Source organism: Chinchilla lanigera, unplaced genomic scaffold, assembly GCF_000276665.1.
Source record: "Chinchilla lanigera isolate Chin_1 unplaced genomic scaffold, ChiLan1.0 scaffold00081, whole genome shotgun sequence".
Classification (NCBI taxonomy): domain Eukaryota; kingdom Metazoa; phylum Chordata; class Mammalia; order Rodentia; family Chinchillidae; genus Chinchilla; species Chinchilla lanigera.
In genome coordinates this window covers 4,812,056-4,836,972 of record NW_004955482.1, presented here as the reverse complement: position 1 = coordinate 4,836,972, position 24,917 = coordinate 4,812,056, and the positions used below count along the sequence as shown (strand labels likewise).

At 61.9% G+C, this 24,917-nt stretch overlaps 1 protein-coding gene and 1 pseudogene across 5 annotated transcripts; one reads left to right on the top strand and one right to left on the bottom strand.

Moving 5' to 3' along the window:
* Positions 1-493: 493 nt before the first annotated feature.
* Scarb1 (scavenger receptor class B, member 1) lies at positions 494-23,471 on the bottom strand. 5 transcript variants are annotated; one of them, XM_005403007.1, is made up of 13 exons: positions 22,971-23,471; positions 21,444-21,601; positions 20,979-21,120; positions 20,252-20,455; positions 19,086-19,181; positions 17,258-17,373; positions 15,100-15,266; positions 10,590-10,708; positions 9,243-9,316; positions 7,125-7,176; positions 6,202-6,348; positions 3,589-3,717; positions 1,165-1,252 (listed from the first exon to the last, which is right to left on the bottom strand). In XM_005403007.1, the coding sequence occupies exons 1-12, from the start codon at positions 23,016-23,018 to the stop codon at positions 3,589-3,591; spliced, it is 1,452 nt and encodes a 483-aa protein (XP_005403064.1). In that variant the 5' UTR covers positions 23,019-23,471; the 3' UTR covers positions 1,165-1,252. The 5 variants fall into 5 exon arrangements, with proteins under 5 accessions (XP_005403062.2, XP_005403064.1, XP_005403061.2 ...); XM_005403004.2 differs by lacking the exon at positions 22,971-23,471 and adding an exon at positions 22,462-22,500; XM_005403006.2 differs by lacking the exon at positions 22,971-23,471 and adding an exon at positions 21,771-21,896.
* On the top strand, positions 17,611-19,079 carry LOC102021348 (annotated as a pseudogene).
* Positions 23,472-24,917: the final 1,446 nt, after the last annotated feature.

Here is a 24,917-nt window from a genome sequence, read left to right as displayed (position 1 = left end):
GGCCGTGGGGAAACCTGTCGTGTGGTTTTAGGGGCTGGTTTTTCTCAGCACATTCAGCAGGGATGAAATGGGGGTTGGGGGTGTCAGCCTTTACAACTATTTGAACTTCAGACGAAAAAAAAAAAAAAGAAATAATCCCGGGAATGGAAACCAGGGCCTTTGCTCTGAGCTCCATGCCTGGGCCCTTTTTATTTTCTGAGTCAGGGTCTGTCCAGTCGCTAAACTGCCCAGGCAGTGCTCCAACCTGCAATCCTCCTGCCTCAGCCTCCCAGTGTGCTAATACTACATGGCCAGGCCTGTTCTTCCAGGGACAGGACCAGGAAAGGCATCCGTCACGCAGAGACCTTGGGAGGGTGCTCGGGCCCCCTGGGACCAGCTCAGAGGGCAACATGCTGTCCTGACACCATAGGCACGCGGCCTGGGCGGCAAACCCCACCCAAAGGGCAGCTGTGCCCGGGAGGGGGACGGGAGACATGGCATGGACACACGCCCGGTTCTGTAAAAGGTTTATTGCTTTCATGGTGAGCTTGTTGTAAGATGGTAAAACTCCTTTCTCTTCTGGTAGAAAAGACATGGGGGCTCGTCCAGGAGCCAGGAGCCGGGCAGAGGGCCCCCCTCCCTAGAGATGCCCAGGGACCACCAGGCCAGGCCCCAGCCCCTCCCTCGGCCCCGGCGAGCTGGGGGCGGCTCAGTACACAGGATGTGGTCGGTGGCCGGGGAAAAGGACCCGGACTCCGGCCTGGGCTGTGCGCTCCTCTGGACCCCGGCGCCCACGGTGGGGCGAGGGCAGCCGCTGAGGGCACCTGGTCCCCTCACGTCCTGAGCCCCACAGCCCTGCTTTGGCACGGAGGCGCGGCCTGGCCCAGTGCGGTGGCCCGTCCCGTGCAGAAGGTGGCCAGTGGGGCTGCATGTGTGCTGCAGGACAGGAGGGACCGGGAACAAGAGCTGTCAAGGGCTGGTGACATGGGCTGGGCTGGGCGTGCCCGAGGGAGGGGACATGGCGCCCAGGCCGCTGTGGCCGCTGGGAGAAGCTTCCAGAGCAGCGCGCGTCGCCAGCCTCTTCTGGGCCCCGGGTGCGGCTCCGTCCCTGAGTGTCCCCGGCTCGGCCCGCGCGGGCAGGCTGGGTGCAGTGGGCTCAGGCGCGGGCCGCGGGCTGCGGGGGCAGCGGCTCCTGCAGCAGGGGCGTGCAGGGGCTGGGCGGCTGCTCCGACCAGGTGGACTGGCCTTGCTGGCCCAGGGCGTCCTTGGGACCCTGTGGGGAGAGGAGCAGGGTCACCACCGCCACCCGGCCGCCTGGCCCAGCCCAGGTCCCTGCTGCGGAAAGTCCGTCCAGTCCCACAGAGGAGCACCACAGCCCAGCTCACTGGACGCCCCTGAGCCCATCCCCACCCCTCCTAGACATGGGGAAACCGAGGCCCAGAGAGACTTGCCTGACCCGGTGAGCAGGACGGAGCCCGGAGCCCGGAGCCCAGGGCTGGCAGGGCAGGGGGCTCTGTCTACACCAGGAAAAGACCTCAATGTCCATGGAGAGGGGACGTGTTCTTTTTTTGTTTTTGTTTTTGTTTTTTGAGACAGGGTCTCACGATGCAGTTCAGGCTGGCCTCGAGCTCACCATGGAGCCCAGGCTGGCCTCAAACTTGCAGTGATCCTCCTGCCTCAGCCTCCCCAGTGCTGGGATTAGAGGCATGTGCCACCACGCCCAGTAGTCATGTGTTCTTAGACCACAGTCACGGGGTGGTGCGGAGCGGGACCAACGTCCCAACAGAACTGGAGGAGACACTGCGCTCCTGGTGGTGGTAGAGCGGGGAGGGCGCAGGGAGGGCCGGAAGGGACAGACGAGGGACAGAGGGGCTGTGCGTCAGTTTCATACTGTGAAAGTCTCACCACTTAAAACACCGAGGAGGAGCAGAGATAGCAGGGCGGGCAGCTCCTGGTCCCCACCCGCTGCGCCCTCCTCGCCCCGCGCTGTCCCGGGAAACCCCAAGCCGGGGAGGTTGGGAAATGGCAGGGGACGGACCCAGGGCTTCCTGCGCTGTCACCGCCTGCCCCACAGCCCCCATGGGGTGCTCTGGGGCCCTCGGGACAAAGTCTCACTCAGAGGAAAAGGGAAACTAATCCCCCACACACATACACACGTGACAAAGCCCACAGCAGCCACAACTGAAGCCGGTTCCTCCTCCTCCCTCCCACTTCTGCTCAACTGACAGAAGAGGACTTGGCGTGAGACTAAAATCAAAGCTCCAGGCCTATTTCCCTGAAGGGCTGCCCTGTACAGCTGCCCAGGCTGTTCACTGCACAAGACCGGCCAACAGACACACTGCCTGCGGGGCCCTCTGCCCTACAGCAAGCCTTGTCTGCCCGGCAGGTGCTGTCCTTTCTTATTCATAAGGAAATCCCCTTCTGAGCTAGCAGAGGCCCTGCTCCCCCTTTCTCCCAAGCAAAGCTGCCCCTGGGCCACCCCCACAGGCAGGTGCAGAGCAAGGAGCGAGCCTCCCGGGGTTAGAGGCCCCCCGCAGGGTCAGCTGCCACGTGCTCGGCCCCCCAAACTGAAGCCATCCACTGAGGACACTGTGTCCCTCTATTCCACAGGACCGGGCCCAGGGTGGGGTCAGACGCTTCCCTGGCCACCTCCAAACTGGACCCATCAAGACCAGGGGTGGGGGCCGGACATCCGGTTATGTCCATGGAGGGGCAGCCCGGGCCCCAGCCTCCCACCCCCGACCCCGTCTGGACTCAGGAGACCCATGGCCACCGAGTGCCAAGGACATGCTACCCGGGGCAGGTGCGAGGCGCCCATGCCTCCAGGCCCATGGCAGCGACGTCAGTCGTGTGTACCTGAGATGCAGGTTTACTGGACATGTGGTTCCATTCTGTGTGCACTCCGCCCAGAAACCCGACAGTCCCCGCTCAGCGGACACCTGCACCCTGGGCTCAGTCAGCCCTCCTGGATTTAAGCCAAAGTTTCTCAAACAGGGGTCCCTGGACCTTTTGTTTGGTTTTGGTTTTGTTTCAATTTGTTTTGAGACAGAGTTTCGGCATGCAGTTCAAGCTGGCCTTGAACTCACAGTGATCCTCCTGCCTCAGCCTCCTGCATGCTGGGATTATGAGCACGTGTCACCATGCTCAGCTCCCTGGACCTTTTGTACCAGAATCCATAGGGGTCTATGAAAAAGCAGATTCCCACTGGGGAGGCTGAGGCAGGAGGATCCAAGTTTGAGCCCAACTTGAATACTTTAGTGAGACCCTGCCTCAAAATAAAAATGCAAAGGGCTGGGGTAGAGCTCTGCGAGAAAGCCCAGGTTTCATCCATCACCCAAGCCCCAGAGACTCTTGGGCTCCCAGGAGTCCGTCTCAGGAGCCGAGCTCTGGGAAGCTTCCTGCAGGGTCTACCGCACAGGCGTGAGGTCTGGGCTTGGCCCTGCCCTTCTAAGCTGATCTTGCAAACGGACAGAGCCCAGCACCCCTGAGTGGCCCAGGGATCAAAGCACTGCACTCCCTGGGAACTGATGACAGAGCCCCGAGCAGCGAGTGGTCACCGCGGGGACCAGCGGCCGCGGGAGGACGAGAGGGCGGTTACCTGGTACCCACCTACAGCCGGGCCTCCTGCAGCACGGCACCCTTGGGAGCGGACGTCATCAGGGATTCAGAGTAGGCCTGCATGGCTGCCTTAGCGCCTGAGCCCTTTTTACTACCACTCCAAAATAAATAGCACTTCTCCTGGAAGACAACCAAGCCCGTTTAGAGCACCAGGGCGCGGGCACGCGGGGGCACAGGGTTCTTCCATTTCCAGAGGCAGAGAGGGGACAGCGGGGTGCGGATCCCGGCGCCCACAGCCCCTCAGGACAAAGCTGCTGGGACCAGGTGGCCGGGACAGGAGACGGGACCCTCGGGCCGGAAGAAGGTGGGCACGGCGGCGGGCAGCACAGTGCTGGGGACGGGTGCCAGGGTGCGTACGCGCTGTGCTTGTGCTCTGCCACTGAGCCGCGGCTGGGCCCGGCGGGGACTGTAATCGGGGCATTTTCATCGACTGGGCGTGGAATTTTTCCCCCCCTAAAATACTTTTGAGTTTTGTTTACTAAAAAGGAACTCACAATAAAAATTGCTTTGAGAAGAAATTGAAAATATTGACCAGGCAAACATACAGAACGGGACACATGCCAATCACCGGGCCTCAGTGACACAGCAGGACAGGGTCTCCCTGCGCGGCAGGAGCCGACAGCGTCTGGGGAGCCCAAGGCCAGGATCTGGGGTGAGGCGGCGCCTCTGCTTCTGATGAGGGGCTGGGAGGGGACAAAGCAGATTTGCCTCCCGCTCTGGCCCAGCCTAGGCTGGGAGCCTGGCCTGTGATCTCCTTTTTTCCCCCTCAGACAGGGCCTCACCAAATCACTCAGTTACCCGGGCTTGGCTTGGACTTGTGATCCTCCTGCCTCAGCCTCCCAGAGTGCGGGATTACAGGTGTGTGCCACCATACCTAGCTTCTGGCCACTTCTGCCCTGCCCGCCCAATCCAGTCAGGAGACGCTGGAGCTGGTGGAGGTGTCACACACCTGTAACTCTAGCTCCTCAGGAGGCTGAGTTGGGAGGACAGCAAGTCTGAGACCAGCCTGGGCAGCACAGCAAGAGCCTGTCTCTAAGGAGAATTGTACGAGGCCCGGGCGGAGCTGAGTGGTACAGCGCACGGAGAGGGTCGGGCGGGCGGCCCTCTGCGGCTGGAGTCCAGCCAGGCCGAGCCCGCAGCTTCCTGCCCAGCAGCGAAAGGGTTCAGAACCAGCCCGTGAGCATTCAGTGATGCCAGCAGCGACGTGACCAGAGCTGGCGGCCCCCCAGCCACAGCCCCCAGGTTGGGGGTTCAGAACGGTGTCGAGGTCCACCAGCCCGCAGCAAGCATGCACGCGTACAGCGTGCTCAGAGGGACGGGCGGGAAACCGGCTCCTCGCTGAAGCGGGAAAGCAGGGCAGAAGGTGTCCTCCGAGCAGCGGTGAGGGACAGCCTGGCCCCGGGAAGGCCGCGGCCCCTTCCAGCCGGCCCTGAGCAGTGGCTCCTAGCACACCATTCCAAAGCGGCCTTCCAGACTGCGCCCGGGGCAGCGGCCCTGCCTCCTCTGCCTGCGCCCTGTGACCGCACCCTCCTGATCACCTTGTGACTGCAGCGACCTGTGTAAACTTGGCGTGCAAGGTGCTCGTCTCCGGCCCTCACTGCCCGCTCAGTTCCCTACTGCAGACAACGGCGAGAGCAGGGCGATCTGTTGTCCCCCGTCTGGACGCCCAGGGCAGGCCTGCTCCTCGGTGCTTGTGCCTGGGATAAGCTGCCACCCTGTTCTGAGACACCCAGCTGCCCCCTAAGCTCCCTGCCTCCACCTCTTCCAACCTAGGCCTCAAGTGCCAGGCAGCCATCTAGCTGCTCCTCCCCTTAAGGCCTCCGGCAGCCTCTGGTCACTGTGGAAATCGGTGCCACGCCCCTTACCTTGCCTTGTGGGCCTCGCCTCCTCAGCCACCTTGGCCCAGCCTGATCCTCAGGGTCCCTGCCCCAGGGCCTTTGCATAGGCAGGTGGCCTCCTTCCCTAACATCCACACCTAAGCCTGGATTCAGAGAGGCCTTTGTGACTTGTCTATACTTGTCCCCAAGTCCCCTGGACAGGTGCTGTCCAGTCTGGAAGCCACAGGGCAGTGAAGCCCTGGAAACGGGGTGAGTCTGAATGGAGACCTGCTGTGAGGGTAAAATGCACAATGGATTTCAAAGACCTGATTTGCAAGGAAAAGAATAGCAAAAATAGTATTTATATCAATTACATGTTGCAGTGATAATATTCTGGTCATATTTGCGTTGAATAAAGCTAGTCATTAAAATTAATTTCACCAGGAAATCTCAGGTCCCATACTGTGCTCCTGCACAGCGCCGGCTCCAGCCCGTGGAGCTTCCTATCAGCTTTACTTTGGGTAAAATCACCTTCTGCTAGGTCCCTGGATTTCGCGGCTGCCTGCGCCCTCCGCCTTGGCAGGGCCCTCCCGTCTGCAGGTCTTGCACCCACGGCGCTAACTGATGACCTCCGGCACTGGGGGTCGCCACCCAAGCCCCCTGCACACGCCGGGGAGCACCCCAGGCCTTCCGGAACGGGCAGCGATGGAAACGCAGATGAGACAGGTGCGAAGCTGCAGGAGGAAAGTCTGAGCCCGATCTCGCCCGCCCCGGCCGGGCCACCTACCTGTCTGCAGACCTGGTAGACGACCGGGATGAGCAGCAGCGCGCTGCCCAGCGCCAGCAGCACGTACTGAGTGTAGTAGAGGATGTTAGGGGTCAGCACCAGCTGCCTGTAGAACGTGCGGAGCGGCTCGCCCTCCATGGCCCCGCTCTGGGGAGGCAGAATGACAAAGAGCTGGGACCGGGACGCAGGTGCCACGCCCCTCCGTCCCGATCCCCTCTTCATTTCGGGCTCCCTGGACCAAGCAATCTGCTTCCTACGAGGCACACCATGGGACTACATTTCCCAGACTCCCTTGCAGTTGCACGCGACCATGTGATCACGCTCTGGCCAATGAGGGGTGAATCTAGGCCACTGACTCTCTCCACGTGACCTTCATCTTTTTTCCCAACCAATGAACGGAAGCAGTCTGAAGACCTTTCCGGGGGCGGAGCCACGCAACGGAAAGCGTCTAGGGCCCTGAAGGACTGGGTGGAACGGGTTCCGCCTCCCGCAAACCCTCAGACAGGACTGTGAGCACAGTGAACTTCACCCTCGCAGCTGCATGTCCTGGCCTTAGCAAACGCTGATTTGAGTCTAGGTGGACCAGAAATAACAACGTACTACATGGAAACAACAGCAAAAAAATAAAAGTAAAAAGCTAGGCCTGTCATCCCAGCACTCTGGGAGGCTGAGGCAGAAGGATCGCAAATTCAAGTCCCATCAACAATTTAGCAAGAACAAAAAAAAAAAACCAAACGGGGTAGGGGGCGGGCCAGAGGGAAAACTTGCTGCTCAAGGTCAGGTTCGAGGGAAAAGCAGACCAGCTACCCGGGACTTCCTCTGCAAACAGCGTCACAGCACTAACGAAACCATTCCTGAGGGCCCTGCCTCGGCTGCACTCGGGCTCCTCCCGGGCTCCCGCCACTGCAGCCCACGCGCCTCACCTGCGCAAACCACAGCAGCGGCAGGACCACCGGCTGGATCTTCCCTGTTTGCCTGCAAGCAAGCGAGACACCCGCGGTGAGAGCTGCGCCTGGTTGCGGCACTCGCGCACACGCCCCGGGGTCTGCAGGGCGCGGCATGTGCAGCCTCGGGGCTGTGCGAGCTTGGGCTGGGGCCCGGGGGGTGTCGGCAGCTCCAGTTCATGAAATGGTGGCACAAGCATATGTAGCGTGTGTCGGACAGCCAAGGGGTGAACACTTTTCCTTTTCTGTTTTTATTGTTTCTTGAAACAGGGCCTCCTGTGTAGCCCAGGTTGGCCTTAAACTTGTGGCAGTCCTCCTGCCTCAGCCTTCTGAATGCTGGGATTATAGGTGTGTGCCAGCAAGTCCAGCACACTTTTTCCCTTCTTCCTTCCAGCAGCCCGGGATGCAGATGCAATATCTGGACCTCTGGCAGCCATTTAAGCCAGAAATGACCTCCAGCATAGCAACCTCGGGCTAGGAAAATGGAGCAGACAGATGGGAGGACCCTGGACGGTGAATATGCTGGGGGAGTGGCTGTGCTACTCTCTGCCTGTCCGCCTCCTAACATCATCTTCTTCTTTTTTTTTTTTTTTTCTTTTAGAGACAGGGTCTCGCTACACAGTTCAGGCTGGCCTTGAGCTCACTTTGTAGCCCAGGCTGGTCTCGAACTCGAAACAATCCTCCTGCCTCAGCCTCCCAAGTGCTGGGATTATAGGCTGTGCCACCACACCTGGCTTCTCGAAGATTTAAAACCTGGTTTCACCAGGGTGCTCATGACTACTCCAGGGGTCCAGGGTGGGGTGGGGCCCCAGGTCCTCACTGCAGCCCCTGTAGCGCCTACTCGACACAACTTGAACACAGTTCCCTGCGATGGGAGCCCTGCAGCCTGGCCTGGCCAAGTCCCCCAGCCATGTTGTGTCCCTTGTGTCCTCTACAAGACACGCTGGTAGAGCAGTGGCCTCATGAGCACTAAGCGAGGGCCGCAGGCCACAGCATGGGGGCTGTGACGGTTAGAATCAGCCCGCAGGCTGCCCACGTCCTGACCCCAGGCCTGTGAAAATCTAAGGCTGGCGTGGCTGTGCTTCCGTGGCTGTCACCGCTGAAACAGGACTCCGTGACCCACAGCCCCTCTCCTAGCAATGGCAGGGAAACGAGCGCACATGTCCACCCCGACACGTGAAGGGTGACAGCAGCACAAGCCACTGTGCGACAAAAGTGGCGACGCCCCAACATCCATCAACACATAAAGCGTGGCCGGCCTCCACGTAGGGTATTACACAGCCAAGAAAAATACCCACACCTGCTGCAGCTCAGAGGGTTGAAGACAGCAAAGTGAGTGACACCAGACATAAAAGGCCACAGTGCCGCTCACTCTGTGACACGTCCAGAACAAGCGCACCCATGAGGACGGCAGGAGACCGGGGTCTCCTGAGCCTTAGTGGCGGGAAGAGGATTGCCGAGGGCCCTGCGTTCCGTTTACGGGTGAGGAAAATGTTCTGGAGTCCGCTGCACAACTCTGAGAATAGACTGAAAATCACTGCATTGCGCATTAGAAAAAGATGAGTCTTATGGTCTATGGGTTATAGCTCCGGAAAGCTAGGTTTTGTTACTGACACAGGGTCTTGCTGTGGAGTCCGGGCTGGCCTGGAGCTCACTCTGCAGCCCAGGCTGGCCTCAAACTCACAGGAGTCCTCCTGCCTCAGCCTCCCGAGTGCTGGGATCACAGGCAACCATTACCATGCCTGGTTTAACCCTGTTATTTTAAAAACTAAAAACAGAGGAAGAAAAAAATCAGGTGCTTTAAAAAACTGCTCTATAAAGTGAACAGCTGAACTTAAGAACGCTATTCAGTAAACTCTCATTTTCAAGCACTTGCTTTGGTCAGGCCTTAAGTTTTCCACACTGCAGAGTGGGAGACAGGTGGGGCAGAAGATTTTGCCTAATTTGGGGATGGCAGACGTGAAGGAAGAAGGGTACTGGGAGGGATGTTGGGGGCCAGGGCTGAGCCGGTCCTCGGGGCAAGACGGCAGGGACAGCGCCCGCGCCTGGTTCCGGCTGTGTCCCCGGAGTCGGGGCCGGAGCCCCTGCGCCACTCACCCGATGCCCTTGATGGCTTTCATGTACAGGCTGAGCTGCAGCTTCACGGAGCAGTTCATGGGGATCCCGGTGACCTGCGGCAGAGGACGGTGAGCAGCTGGGCAGGCCCAGTCCTGCCCTGCGGGGGCGGCCGGCTCCACGCTCAGAGGCTGGCTGTGCTGAGCCTCCCCCGATGACGGGGTGAGGCTCCGAGCTAGGATCCTGCAGCCCACCCCGAGGCTCCACTGACCCCAGGCCCACCATCCCTAACTGAGGAGCGGCCTCTGCCATCTGCACCAACCGCACACGTGACGCCAGCCACCCGCTCCGCTCCTGGCACTCCCTTCCCTGGGAAAGTGTCCATGTCCCTCTCAGCTCTCTCCGCTGAGGTCAGGCCACCTCCTGGCGGGCAGCGTCCCTCCTGCTCTGTGGCTGCCACACCCAAACCAACGATGCTGGATTCTGCCCCTGGAAATCACTGGGACTGGGGGTCTGCGGCACTCACCCCGAGCGCTGGGCGTGTGAGATCACACATACGCTCGTTAGCTCAGCTGAAACATTTCACAGCAAAGGCACTGGTGGTAGGACCGAACTGCACGCCCTGAACAGATGCACTTTCTATTGTTCCATTTCAAAAATTCTTTTTTATAAAGGGGGGCAAACGGGGAGCTGGCTGGGCTGGCACAAACCTGTCATCCCAGCATTCTGAGGAGGCTGAGGCAGGGGGATTTCAAGTTTGAGCCCAGCCTGGCAACTCTTTAGCAGCAGTGAGATGCTGTCAGAACAAAAAGGCTGGGGCGAGGGTTCAGTGTGAAGGCCTGGGCTCAATCCCTAGGCCATGTGGACCAAGAAAACTTAGGAGCAGAACACAAGTGTCCCCAGAGAACAGAACGGCACCCCTAGCGTGTCTGAGTCGCTGCCTCCGAAGCCACCAAGTCCCACCGGGGACCCACAGCGAGCAGCGGTGTGGATGGGGCTGAGTGAGGGCCACACGCCGGTCCCGCCCGCCCCCTGCCTGCTGGGAGGCAGGACTTCCCACGGGACAAACTCCTCCACGCCTCACGCGCAGCGCCTCCTCCCCGTCCTCACCGTGTCTCGCCGCGGCCCGAGGGTGCCTGGCTAATCAGCAGGAGCCTGATAATTCCTAATTAATTTACTGTCTTATGGCCCTTTTATAGGTGCTCATAAAGGGCATATGATAAAGCCCTGGACTGTGGAGCTGGGGTAAAGTGACGACCTTGGCCGGCCTGATAGTCAAGCAGCTGTCACCGTCCGAGGCGCCAGCTCCCGCCACCGGCCCCGGGCGCCATCGGCGTGAGAGGTGGCTGCCACCCCCGCCACCTGCCTCAGTGCCATCGCAGGGCTCACCGGGTGGATGTCCAGGAAGAGGGCGTGCTCCTCCGCGTTGGGGTGCAGGCCGAGCACCCTCTCCGCCAGGACCGGGTCGGCGTTGTAGAAGTGCGGGTGGGAGAGGAAGAGGGGCGCACCTGGAACGCAGAGGGAGGGGCTGCAGGCGCCGCGGGTGCTGTGGTCATGGCAGCTCTGCGTAGCCCGAGCAGGTGCCAGGGAGGCAGGGACAGGACGCCGCACAGGGTTCCGGGACACGATGCACACACAGCCAAGGGCACGCCTGCAGCCCCCGGACTCGGGAGGCAGAGGCGGGAGGATCGCAGTGAGTTCAAGGCCAGCGTGGGCTACATTGTGCGTTCAAGGCCAGCCTGGACTGCGTAGTGAGACGCTCTCAAAAAAAACCAAACAAGATGTGACCACCAATAACCAGATGGGAGAAGCCCCTGGCCCGTTTCATAAAGGGTCCAGGCTCAACAAACCCCAGCTCCGGCAAGCAGGGGCCGTGGGCCCTGGTGGGACAGGGGACAGGAAGGAAAAGCGGCGCTGACCGCCACCAGGCAAGGAGGCCAGGGGACAGCACTGCAGGCAGAGGGGGCAGCGGAGGCTGGTGCAGGGTGGTGAGACACGCGTCCCAGGTGAATCTGGGACATTAAGCAGAGGCAGCTTGGAGCCTGGGCCCGGGGGAGGCGCCCTGAGCACCGGCCACACCGCAGCGGCCTGGCCACGTCCACGTCATGGATGGGTCTGCAGGATGGTATGGCGTGGTGTGTTCTGGGGACGGACACCAAGAGAACAGTACAGCCAGCCAGCTCGCCCCCGAGACGGCACAGCAGGGGCCTGGCAGACTCCAGGGAAGCCCGAGTCTCCCCTGGGAGGGCGGGAGGCCTCGAAAGGGACGTGGAAGTGACATACCCATGACCGGAAGTGGCCCACGGCCACCAGCGGCAGCTGGGGATTCCGCCAGACCCTGGGCCTGTGAGGCTCCCATGGTGACCCTGCCCTTTCCCAGCGATGAGCACAGACTGAGGAGCCCCAGGCCCCCGAGTCCTCCTTGCACCAGCAGAGACCTTGCCCTGGAGATGCTGGGAAGAGGGAGAGGGTTGTAGCTGGGCACCTGTGGTCCTAGCAGTCTGGGAGGCTGAGGCAGGAGGAGTGTAAGTTTGAGCCCAGCCTGGGCAATTTAGCAACTTGGCATGACACTGTGTCAGAATTTTAAAAGGTCTGGGGATGTAGCTGAGAGTGAAGGCCCTGGATTCAATCCCCAAACGCACACAAGAAATGTCACGGGAAGCAGACAGATTGCAGGTCGCTGCTGCCCGGGCTGCTGTGACGTCATGCCAGGCACCCTCGGGGACAAAGTCCTGCGGTTTGGAAGATTCTGCCTCCCACCCCCCACCCCATCAGAACTGGGAGCGGGGAGCAAGCGCAGAGACCCCTTTCTGCCACGCAACACCTCGGGAAAGGCCCCGGATGGAGAACACAGACACCGCCCATCCCCCACCCCCACCCGGGCAGCCGAGCCAGCTCTTGAACAATGCCCCACGCCGCCTGTGCGTTGGCAGACACCCGAGGGGGCCCCGCCCGGCAATAAGGATAATTGGTTTACAGCTCCCTGGCACACCTGAGCAGACTCAATCACCAGGGCTGGCAGCCGCTGAGGAGCCGCCAGGCAAGTCAGGACTTGGGGAGCCGGAGACCGGTGTGGGGCCCTGGAGCCAAGCAGTCTTCAAGGCCTTGCAGGGGACATGCGCGGAGATTTTAATCTGCAGATGGAACGGGTGCCCGGAACACCAAGCAGCGTGGCAGGAATGTTCCAGAAACGAGGGGGAGGGAATCGGGGTGTGCGCCCCACCAGACACCCGGCTGGCACCTGGGCACGAGCCCCTCCGCATCACGGGACCAGAGCCAGGCACAGCCAGCGCCCCAGATCAGCATGGGGGGTCGGGAGGCATCAGGCGCCACCGCAGGCTGCGGGCATGTGGGGCCTCACCGAGTGACAGGGCTTGTGTCCTCTGCACGGCTGTGTCTGCGGAACCCACTTAAAATAAGGGGGTTCTACAAGGGAGGGGGAGGGGAAGGAAAGAAGGGGTGAGAAAGAGGATAGAGGGGAAGATGGAAACAAAGCCTTGTAAACATGGGGAAGGGTTGAAGGGAGAGGAGAGGAACGGGAGGAACAGCCACCGTGAGATAAATCACGCGCAGGTACAAACTCCCTATGATGACTGTGATTGTCATGTATATCTAAAAGGTACCAATAAAATTAACTTTTTTTGAAAAAGGGCTTTTAGCCATGGCACATGCCTTTTATCCGAGCTCTCTGGGAGACTGAGGCAGGAGGGTCATACGTTCAAGCCCAGCCCAGTCAATCTGGCAATTTAGTGAGACCCTGTCTCAAAATGAAACATAAAGGAAGGTCTGGGCGGGCACACCTGTGATCCCAGCACTCAGGAGGCTGAGGCAGAAGGATGGCCTCAAGTTTGAAGCCAGCCTGAACTACACGGTGAGACCTGAGACCGTGTCTCAAAGAAACAAACCAACAAAAAGGGGCTGTCCCTGGGTTCAGTCCCCAGCACCTCAAAGAAAAAGCTTCATTCCAATAAATATACTTAAAGACACCTAAACTCTCTTGCACTTTTGAGATTCTTTGCAGCGGATGTGCTAAGAGAAGGAAGTGTGTGCCCGCTGTAGAGGACGGGGAGGTCGCTCTGCCCGCCTTCCCGCTGCTGTACCCCGCTTACCCCTTCGCCTGCGCGCTGCTTTGAGGGATGCTGGCCCCGCCCCTGCAGGCTGAGCACGTGACACGGCCTGGCCAATTAGCATGGCCTCGCTTGGGCTACACACAGTGATTGGTTCAGAGCTGAGGACAGGATGCAGAGCAACCAATCAAATTAAACCTGGGACTTTAGCCGGCGGCACAGGAACCTGGGGGCTCACTGGCAACCAAGGGTTGGTGGCTGTCTGGCAGCTGTGCCAGCTGGGAAAACCAAACTGGAGCATGCGTGGCAGGAGGCAGCTTCCAGACCACACTCACAGTCTGGTCCGCGCTGTGCAGGGATCTGCCTGGAGTTTTGGTTCCACTACCCAAGCAGCGTCCTTTAGGCCTGGCATCTGCCACTTGCCACAGAAGTTGTTCTGGCACTTGTCCCCGCAGGCAACCCTAAGGCCTCCGTGCTAAGAACGGAAACCCCTGCAGATACCATGAGGACACAGGAAACAGGGCGATGCCCAGGGGCCGGGCAAGGCAGGCACCAGAACCTTTGCCCATGGAGGGCCCTGTGCCTCCTGCTCTCCAGTATTCTCCTGAGCCCAGCCTCACGGCCTCGGCCCCGATTCCCTAAGAAGCAGACACCACACACACATGCGCTCAGGTCTGCCTATGGGGCCACAGGGCCGGCACGGGCCGGAAGCTGAGGCTACAGGGGGACAACATGGCACCCAGCCCACGGAGCACTGTGTCCTGGAGGAGGCAGCACTGAGCGAGTGAAATGAACCCCACAGCAACGAGCAGCGGGGAGACAGGAAGGAGGAAGGAACGAGCTAGGGGTGGTGGCACACAGCTGTCCTCCCAGCACTCTGGGAGGCTGAGACAGGAGGGTCACAGGTTTAGATCTAGCCTGGACAACTGAGGAACTTAGTGAGACCCTGTTTCAAAGTAAAAAAATTAAAAAATAAAAAGGGCTGGGGATGTAGCTCAGTGGAAAGGCCCTGGGTTCAATCCTTGGTCCCAAAAAAGAAAACATATTTTTTAAAAAGATGAAGTAACAGAGGGCACCTGGCGGGGGAGCTGGGAGGGGCCTCCAGGATGGGGTGGCTCGGAAAAGACCCAAAGAGGGGGCGCAGAGGCCAGGCGGGAACGGCCTGCCCCTGCCGTCTCCAGCATGGGGTCAGTGCACACGCGTGGGCAGCAAGCGTCGGAAATGTGGCCAGTGCGACAAAGCGAGTGGCTTCTGAAGGTGACATCGCTTCACCCAGCCTCCAGGCAGCAGAGGGTTTCGTGGGCCACGGCTGGCCACGTTCAGCCAGGGAAGGCCCTTCCCGCCACACCTCTCCCTTCCAAGGTGTCCCTGGAGCGGGCCTGGGGGCTCACGTAGCACAGAGGAGCAAAGGCTGTGGGTCGGCACTTTGGATCCTGTGTTACTGGGTGGGCCGGTAGGGTCTCAGGGGTCCTCAAAACGGAGCCGGGGATGGCAGTGCCTCAGAGGGGCACAGTGTCGCTGGCACCAGAGACAGAGCCAAGGGCTGGGGAGCACAGGTGTCTCCCACAGCTGGAGAAGTCCACCGGCCCCCACCCCCGCCTCACACGCACGGCAGCGCCTGGACCTTCGCCTGCCCCGGACTCCAGACCCCGCGATAACAACCTGATGCTCCTCGGGCAGTTTATCGCAGCGGCCTCTAATAAGCACGCTGGATTTCCCCCGGAGCCTTATCTCCGAGCTGCTCTCCTTATCTCCAGCCTGATGGGATCATTGAGAGTGCAGAGGCCGCGGGTGGCCCCCGCGGCTGCCCGGGCCTGCGGGGTGACACATACCGAACCTGCAGGTGCTGACGTTCTGGATGCCAGACTCCAGGCATGGGCAGAAGCCCTCGTTGGGCGGGTAGACGGAGCCGTTGGCGAACAGGGTGTTAGGGGCCACGAAGCGGTAGGTGGGGATGCCCTGGAACACGCCCTGCTCCTGGTAGACGAGCCGCATGGACCTGCAGTGGGAGGCAGACAGGTGGGGGACCCGGCTGTGCCCACCTGCACAGCCCCGCCCGGCTCGCGTGCTCAGACCTCTCCTTCTCCTTGCTCTCTAAACAAGCAGCAGCTGTTCACACGCACGCAGCCACCCTGCGTTCCTACCACACGCCGTCTAGAGAGGGGGCAGAGCCTGCGTGAGAACGTGTGCAGGCCATGTGAACACGTGCCTCCACTTGATAAAGCAACTCAAACAGCTGGGGATTTTGGTACCTGTGGGGTCCTCAGACTGATCCCCAGGACCCCAAGGGGCGACTGCGCACGGCTCCCTTTGGAATGTGCTGTCCTCACTGTGCACAAGCCTTGCTCTTCCCCTCACCCTGCCCCACCACCACTCCCGCCCCGCCTCCCTGAACCCACAGGCCCCTGGCCGCTGCTCAGAACTGCTCCTTGCTGCCCCAGGACCTTCATATGTGCTGTGGCCTGGCCAGGGCCAGAAACACTGTCCCCTTGCGGCCTCACAAGGTAGACGCAGTTCTTCCTCTCCACTGCCCTGTCCGCCCTCCACCCCTGCGCCTGCTGGGAAACCCAGACTGTGTGGGCTCTCTGTCCAGCAAATCATACAAGGCTGTGCAGCCCTCAGCCTGGGCCACGTCAGAGCGCAGGTGTGTGGCTGGTGTTGACACACCCCGGTCTCTCAGCAACCAAAAAACTCTCCAATAATGTTTGAAATAAGAGTACTATCAATCCAATGGGTCAAGTCAAATACACCATTGTAACGCCGCTGCTAGAAAGTTGAACGTTGTACCCGTGCTAGGTGCAGTGCACACCTGCAGTCCTAGCTACTGGGGGAAGCCGAGGCAGGAAGATCACCTGAGAAAAGCTTCGGCAACCTAGGAAGAACCATCTCAAAAAAAAAAATTACACGTGTCTTGCATTATAGTTGTGTTGACAGTAGCAGTTTAGACAGGGTATGGTGTTACTGTTAACTGCTCTCATTTTAATACCTGTGATTGTGTAAGAAAATGTCTTTGTTTTTTAGAAAACACCCACGGAGGAGGGCTGGGGACACAGCTCAGTGGTAGAGCACTCGCCCAGTATGTGCAAGGTCCCAGGCTCAATCAGCACCACACACACACACACACACACACACACACAAAACCACCCACAGAAGTATTTAGGCGTGAAGGGTACATTGTCTCACAGTGGCTCTCACGTGGTCAGAAAGAAGGTACCCAGAGGCACGTGTGGGCAGGACAGAAGCCAGGCAGGCAGCTGGAAAGGGCCCTGTTCAAGGTGTGGGTAGTGCTGGGGGTGGGTGGGGGCCCTTTAAGAGGCAGGCCCAGCTGGAGGTCATAGGTCATGGGGGGGTGGCCCAGGAGGGGATGGGGGATGCGCTTTGCTGTCTCCTACTCCAGGTTAGGTGAGCACAAAAAAATAAAGTAATATCCTGTTTTCCAAAGTGGCCCCACGCAGAGCTCCCGACGCTCTCGCTGACGTCCCAGGCCTAGCTGGTGCCCCAGAGCACACGATCACCCAGGCACCGGGATTTTGCTCATCTCCCTGCCTGGCACACAGCGGGGCTCCCTGAGCTTGCAGGGAGGCGCAGGGTCAGGGCCACCCCAGGGAGTGCCCCATAAAGGACACTCCGGAGTGGCCAGGAGGGCACAGGGTCGGTGATGGCCAGCACGGCTCCAGGAGGCACCTCTGTCCCCAGCCCGTGGCCAGGGCCACCTCCTGCCTTCATCTCACAGCCCCGCGACCTTGATTACTTCCTGCCCTGCGCCCCTCACCACCCCACAGAGGCCCCAGCACCCGCGGCAGCAGCCTCTGGGCTTTGCCAATGCAGCAACGCTGGAGTGCGGTGCCCCACCGTGCGGCCAACGAGAATCCGACATGGCACTGAGACGGAGGACTCTGACGACCAGCCGTCAGGTGCTGGTCCCGAGCCCCCAGGAAGCAGACTCTGCCGGCATCCCAGGGGCCGGGGAGGCTGAATCAGTGCGGTTACCTGCAGGCCTCAGGACTGTAGAACTCCAGCGAGGATTCGGGGGTCATGAACGGCGGCCACATCTGCCCGGAGGTGCCGTTGATCATGTTGCACTGGTCCGAGTGCCAGTAGTTGACCTGCGGAGGGAGGCGCTGGAGGCACGGCTGCGTGGCGTGGCCACTCACCGCCCAGCCTGGCCGGGGGCCGGGACCAGGCTGCGTAGACGCACAACGTCCAGTGCAGCTTTGGCACCTTAAGCAGGAGCCCCGAGCGTGTAACTGTTACGTCCGCTGTACAGAGGGGCTGCCACCCGCGTCTGCTCGCCCCCAGAGGAAGTCAAGAGACTCTCCTAAAAGCAGACAAATCAAACGCGCAGGCGCACAGAGCACAGCAGCGTGGCGGCGCCCCTGGATCTGGAGTCGCAGAGGCCTGCGCGGAGCTTCAAGCCAAAGTCACTGGCACTCAACAGAAGGCAAAGCTTGCAGAGGTTCAGACTGCACGGCTGAGCAGAACGAGAAAGCACGCACATCTACAGATACGGACAGCGGGACTGGCGGACGGGACTAGCAGCGTGACGGTGTAGGGAGAATGTTTAGTCCTCATCCAAGGAGGTAACTCACAGTCAGCTGTTCGAGAAACGGAAAACAGCAGAAGAAAAAATTAAAGAACTAGAGCAGGAAACGTCCTGCCTGGAGCGGAGCGTTAAGGAAGCTGGAGACCGCGTGCGGGAGGTGCTGACGGCACGAAGGGCAGGGAGCCTCTGGGGGACACTCTCCTTCTGACCCCTCGCACCTTGGCAAGGGCAGAAGGACCTGCGCGGGGTGGCGGCCTCCCCCTACCCAGATGGACATTTTATCTGGTTGGGCCAGCAACCAGCGCCGCGGTTTCTGTATGCCCCTGAGCCACTGTCAGGTCCCACCCTGTACATCCCCCAGCTGTGCCTGCCCCGGCGCTCCTCCCTCCTGAGGCGATCCAGGAACTCCCAGGACGGGAGGACGGGAGCCGGGCGGATGGGTATGTGCTGCCTGACCGTGCCAATAGGTACGCAAGTCAGGCCAATAAAAGATTTCCGTCTTAGAAAAACAGACAAAACTGGAACCAATGTCGGTCAACTAAAATCGCGTGGTAGCTGCTGCCAGGGAACCTCAAAACAGAAGGACTGGGGCTGCTGTCTGGGGAGGGAGACTGGATCCAGAGCTCATTTTTTCTTTTCTTGTATTTTGAGACAGGGTCTCACTATGTAGCCAGCCCAGGCTGGCATCCAGCTCGTGCTGATCCTCCTGCCTCAGCCTCCCAAGTGCTGGGATCACAGGTGTGCACCACCACACCCGACTTCCAAAGCTCATTTTCTACCTAATGGGCACGGAAAGCTTTCTAAGAGTGAGCGCACACATGAACACCGGAGGCATCCGTGAAGGGTTACTGTGGGCTGTGGGGAGTGGCCTCGCCCAGGGGCGGGGGTCACACGTCTTGGGAATAGGCCACCGGGTGATAGCAGCAAGCCACACACAGACAGGGCACATAATGTGACTCCGTGATGCCCCAAGGAGGAACTCCCCACCTCACTCCAAGTCGTCTAGGTATGTGCAGGGGTGAAAGCGCCAAGGACACATCTGGAGCTGGCACCGCGCGTCCTCGGCAGCCGGGGAGCGGGCGGCCAGCAGCGTCAGCGCACAGAGGGACCGCAGCCCCGTGCCCATTGTTTAGTCTTTAATGGGAACGGCTTCCTGCGCCCTGGTGAAACACTCAAACCAGTTCCCGTCAACGAGGACCCGAGGGAGGAAACCAGCCGAGGTGAGCGGCCGCGCGCCCCGGCCCAAGCCCCGCAGACGCCCGCCCGGCCCCTCACCTTGCTGAGCCCGTTCCACTTGTCCAGCAGGTGGATGCGGCTGAGGTTCTTCACCCCTGTGAACACGGTGAAGAGCCCGGAGTCCGAGTTGTTCATCTGGGCACGGTGGGGACAGCGGGTCTGAGTCCAGGGACAGCAGCGGGAGACCCGGGCATCCAGCCCACAGCGCTGTCACAGCGCCGTCCATCCCTGGGCGCTGGGGGACCAGGCCACCACCTCACTCGCGGCCTTTGCCTTCCCAACTCGAAGGGGTGACCATGTCCACAGCCACACTTAAAACATGGTGCTGCGTGCCTGTCGTCCCAGCTCTCCGGGAGGCTGAGGCAGGAGGATCATACCTTTGAGCTCAGCACACAGGGCGCCCAGAGCACTAAGAGGGGTGAGCACAGTGCCCGGGACACCAGAAAAGCACCAAATGCCAACCTCCCACTGTCGCATGGCTGATAGGAACGACTGCAAGCAGAGCACCGACAACACATCGGCCTGCCAGAGACGGCACACCAGGTGCCCTCTCCACCTAAAAGGCGGCAGGCCCAGCCTCCCCTGTAGCTCTGACAATTAATCCTGCATGGGGGGAGCCAAGGTCAGGGGTCAGAGGTCAGGGATCAAACCCCAGGTGGACTCGATCTCGGCTCAGGCGCCTCATCAGGATCCTCCGGGGTTATCGCTGCTAGCCTGAGCACCACAGTGGGTGGCATTTGTGATCCGCCTCCTCAGCGGCCCCTCCCCCGCCTTCTGCCAGGCCTCCACCTCCTCCCTCAGTCCCAGCCCCATCCGAGCCCGGGTCAGGGGCTCCCAAATCCAGCCCTAGGCAGGCCAGTTCCTCGGACCAGTAACTCCCATTGTTCTCTCTGACTTGTAGTACCACGGGCTGAGCCAGGGCCTCGCATGTGCTGGGTAAGTGCTCCCCGACCGCTGAGCTCCAGCTCCAGCCCGTCCTGTTTCATTTTCAGACAAGCCCTCAGGACATCACTACGTGGCTCAGGCTTGCCTCAAACCCAGAAATCCTCCTGCCTCAGCCTCCAGAGGAGCTGGGATTACGAGCATGCCCCACCACACCCAGCTTCCAGTAATTCCCTATTTTGCTCACAGGACCTGCCCCCCCCCCCTGCACAGGCTGCGGGATCCCACGCCACATGGCCAAGGAGGAGCTCCGGGTCACTCACCCCCGCAAACAGCCCGAACTTGCCCTTGAAGGGCAGCGTGCCGGGGAAGTACTTGTTCATGAGGTCCAGCAGCGGGTCGTCGTAGCCCCACATGACCTCGCCTACCGTGCGGTTCATGAAGGCGCGCTGCCCCATGGTGGTGAGCATTAAGGTCATCAGCAGCTTCAGGCTCATGGGCCGGTGCTCCATCATGGTCGAGGCGGCCTGCAGGCACGGACGGTCAGGTGGCTGCGGCGGCCACCGCCTTCCACCCACCCTCAAGCGGACCCCGGGCCCTCCCTGATCCCAGAACCACCCTGGCTGGGCAGGCGTGACCCCTGCAGGGCCTGGGGGCATGGATGACAGAGGGCCTCGCCATGCCCTGGGGGTGTCGCCGCCCAGCCCCTTCCTGCGGGTGTGTGGCATCTGGGACCACCCCAGGGAGCCCCGAGTGCCGCTGCTTGCAGGCCCGGCAGGCATCACGGCGGCTGCTGGAGGACGAGGGCCCCGGAGGGCCACCCGGTCCCCGCTGCCCCTGAGCTTGCCCTGCCCCCGCTCTCGTGGGGCTCTTTCCCGCCGTGGGCACTGCCACTCACACGCCACAGCCCTGCAGGGGCCCGGCCGGCGCCCCCGAGCTGTCGCCGGGAAGGAGGAGCAGGACTTTGGCTGGGACTCTGGGAGGCTGGGGCCTGTCCCCGGCAGGGCCGGGCGCCCGGGTCTGACTGCCGGGCAGGCGGGGACGCCTCACCAGGACCAGGATGTTGGGCAGCATGATGTGGTCGCTCTCCAAGCCGCGGGACCTCTCGGGCTGGAACTGGAAGGAGCACCTCTCCCGGAAGGACACCGTGTCGTTGTTGTTGAAGGAGATGCTATTCTTGTGCCTGAACTGCCTGGGGGCGGGCGGGGCGCGGCTCAGTGGCAAGGACACCGTGGGACCCGGCTGCAGCCAGGCCCTGGCTGGGCGGCGGTGACCCTGGGGCGGCCCCCTCCTGCCTGTCAGTCCCCGCACTGTCTCCCTCTGCCCCCCGCCAGCCGCACGGCCACCGCCCACCCCGGCCTCCCCCGCTGTCCCTCACTGCCCCACATCCCTGTCCACATGGCGACCCCGCAGCCCCCGCCAGGCCCCCTGCTCCTCCGTGCGAGGGCCGCGGGGTGGTCAGGGGCAGCGGGGCTGGGGCGCAGTCGCCTCCGCCGCCTCCCCGGCCCGCCTCACCTGTACACGTAGGGCCCGCGCTCCCGCACCTCCGGCGCCGCGCCCTGCAGAACCGCGTCCGAGTTGACCACGTCGAAGAAGTAGACGGACATGTAGAAGGGCACGGGGATCTCCTTCCACATGCTGAAGGACAGGCTGCTCGGGTCCACGCGCACGTTCTGCAGGGTGGGCACGGGTGAGGGGCCGCGGCCAGGACAGGGACAGCAGGCACCCGGCGGCGAGGCCGGATCCACCCTCCAAGACAGCGCCAAGACACCCGGGGGGTGGGGGCGGTAGACACTTCGATTCTTCCTATGGAAAAACCCAGACTCAAACCGAAACACACACCGATGTGAGGCAAGAGATGCGGACATGCGGGGGTGGGGTGCACCCCATGGAGCCCCCAGCCAGTGCAAAGGCCCCGGGGCAGTGGCTGCTCAGGAGGCTGCAGGCCGACAGCGAGAACAAAAGCCTCCCCACAACCAGCCCATCAGATACAGCCGGTGTCCCAAGGCCAGGCGGCCAGGGCAGCTTGCGTCACCTTCCGCTGTCATGGAACACAGCCTTCCAGGACAAGGACAGTCACCCCCACTGTCCCCAGCCAGCCCGAAGCCACAGTCGGACAGGTTGGGTCCAGGCCCCCTGCGGTGGCCTCCGTGGACCTCAGTCCCCTTGCACGCAGGGCTGGTGACACCGCACCGAGTGTGAGCCACGCGGCACCGAGGGGCAGGAAGCCAGGCTCTGCCAAGGCGAAGGCCAGGCCTCCCCCCGCTGCCCTGGGCCAGGCCGTTCACACCGCACCGCGCCCCTCCTGGCCAGCGCCTTGGCCCGTGGGGCAGCCACCACCATCTCCACACAGAACATCGGGAAACTGAGGCGTGGTGGGGCCTGCGGAGAGGCACCAAGCCATCTGAGGGCAGGAAGGGTCCAAGCCTTCCTGGAGGAGGCACGTGAGCTGGGCCCGATTCTCTCCCGGGCTGCTCCCCCCACACTGCTAACCACAGCCCACAGGGCCAGCTCTGCCCCGTCCCCAGCTCACCATGTCGCCCAACCCTCCGGCCATGCACTGCAGGGCCCTCTGCAGGCGACACCGCTGGCCCTTCCCTCCCTGCTTCCCTGCCAGACGGGCCCACCCTTCCCAGCAAGGGCACTCTGCAGCGACACCTTCCTCAGACATGAGCCGGGCCTGAGATGGTCCCAGCACTGCAAACAGATGCCCCAGCCAGGGCCAGCACCAGACGGGAGCGCCCGGGCTCGGTCACTGCTGACCCAGTGCCTGGAACAGGGCTGGGCAGGGGTGTGGACCAGTGCGTGAGTGGTGGATGGATGGATGCAGGGACGGATGGGTGGGCGGGTGGGCAGATGCATGGGTGGGTAAGTGGGTGGATATGTGCATGGATGCGTGGATGGCTAGATATATGGGTGGGTGAGTGGTGGATGATTGTATGATCGGATAGATGCATGGATATGTGAATGGATGGATAAACAGAGAGAGATCACCCAGAATGATCAGGAAAGTTAGGGACAAGGACATACACCTGCACCTACCAAACACGAGGTCCTGAGACAGGACCAGTCTCCTCGGGGCTCCCACATCAGCCTGCGGCCTTCAAGGGGTGGGTGTGGCCTCTCGAGAGCCGGGGGGTGGGGGCAAAGCCCCACAGAGCCTTCCCTCTCGGTGAGCTGAGTCTGAGACACTCGGTGACAGGGGGCGCAAGCTGGGCCACCTGAGGCCCCGGCCGTGCGGAGACGGCCCGTTGGGGGCGTGGGAGATAAACGACAGCGCAGGGGCGTCACCGCTCCTTCACAGGGCCCAGCTCGTGGAAGGCACCTCTCCACACCGAGGGGCGCAGCCAGGGCGGACTCTGAGCCCCAAGGCCCAGGTTCAAACCCCACCCACAACAGGCGTCCTCCTCGAGGCCAGGCCTGACCAGCCCAGCGGAGCTGGCCGCAGCTGGACGGTGCTGGGCCAGCGGGTGGGGCCGGCAGAGGACTGCACGGAGCACCACAGCCGCCAGGTGCGCGCTTCCAGGGGTGAGCCACGCAACCCGCGAGTTACATCTTACTAGTGCTGCTTAAAAACACAAACAGGATGGGCGTGGTGGCACATGCCTGTAATCACAGCTACTCTGAAGGCTGAGGCAGGAAGATTCCAAGTTTGAGCCCACCTTGGACACCTTGGCAAGACCCTGTGTGGATATAAAAACGGCGCGGGTGTAGCGCAGTGTGGAGGGTTGTCAGGCAGGCACAGGCCCTGGGTCCAGACCCCAGCACAGACAGGAGCAAAAAGAAAACCCAAAGCCCAGCATCTCGCAGAATGCGGGAGGGAGCAGATCGCAAGGGGGATGTTGTCCTCAGCGAGGAGGGCGGAGGCAGTTGGGAGGGGCCAGGCAGGCTGACAAAGAGGGCAGGCGACCCCGTCCCCAGGACACATCCGGGTCCTCGGCACAGGAGGCTGGGCCCTGAGACGCCTTCAACTCCCGGCCTCCACGCGGTACCCACCAACGCCCGCTCATCCCGGTTCTGGGGGCAAATGGGGCCGGCACAGCGGGTGACAGGGACAAGGACCCTCTCGGCCGGGCTGTGGCACACTCTTCCATCCCCGCTCATCTGCTCCGGCCGGGGTGAGGCCAGCAGGGATGGGTCTGCAGGCCCTGGGCACCAGGAAATGACCCGTGGCCACCTGGGGGTGAGCCTGTCCCACCGCCAACCAGCAGGGCAGACTTTGCCCGTCCTTGACCATCTGGGTCAGCAGTGGCCCCGGAGACCAGGGACACCGGGACCAGCAGCGGATTAGATAACAGGCCGCGGGGAGCACGGCCTTCAGCCACCAGAGTCAACTCTGACTGTCCCGGCCCCGCCCGCGGGGTGGGGAGGGCGCTGGGCCTGGCTCCGCCGGGCGGGAGGGCGGCTGGGGGTGTCGGAGCTGGGTATGAAGAGGAGAACGGGCAGGGGCGCGTCAGAGCGGCGAGAGGGAGCCCCGAGCTGTTACGTCTGTCCCTCCGCCCCCGCCCACCCAGGCGGCTGAGGACCTGGGGCATCTCCTCTCCAGACCCAGACGTCCTCGCACCTGCAAAGCCCCTTTGCCCCTCAAGGTCCCAAATCCACAGGGTCCCCGGGTGAGACACGGGCACCTTGGGGTCTGATGCAGCCTGTGCCCCTTCAGACCCTGGGGCTTCCTGCCCCAGCCCCTGCACCCCAGGACCTCAGCAGCACATCAGTGTGACATCAGCCGGCCTCGGGGCGCCCCTTCTTCAGCCAGGCGGTGCGCGGGGGACAGGTGGCCCATGCCGCCCTGTGAGGCCACGCCCAGGACGCCGCCTGCCTTTCAAATCCTGTTGTGTTTCAGCCCCAGGAGAAACAGGACGGCCCTGTGGGCAGGGGAGGCGGCTGCTGAGTGTCCGGTGGGCCCTTTGTTCCCAGCAAGTCCCTTCCTCCTCCGCCGCTGCCCCTCAGACCTCTGACACGGTCGGCCCCGCCCTGGCCACAGAGCAC

Excerpts from the sequence above, each read along its gene's own strand:
- Scarb1 (XM_005403007.1), bottom strand. The coding sequence starts at position 23,018 with ATGTGGGAGCCCCGAGGAGACTGGTCCTGTCTCAGGACCTCGTGTTTG. Across the intron at positions 10,709-15,099 it reads CGTCAGCACCTGCAGGTTCG|GTGCGCCCCTCTTCCTCTCC; the intron begins GTATGTGTCACC and ends TCTGCGTTCCAG. Across the intron at positions 3,718-6,201 it reads TCTACCAGGTCTGCAGACAG|GAGAAGTGCTATTTATTTTG; the intron begins GTAGGTGGCCCG and ends GTTGTCTTCCAG.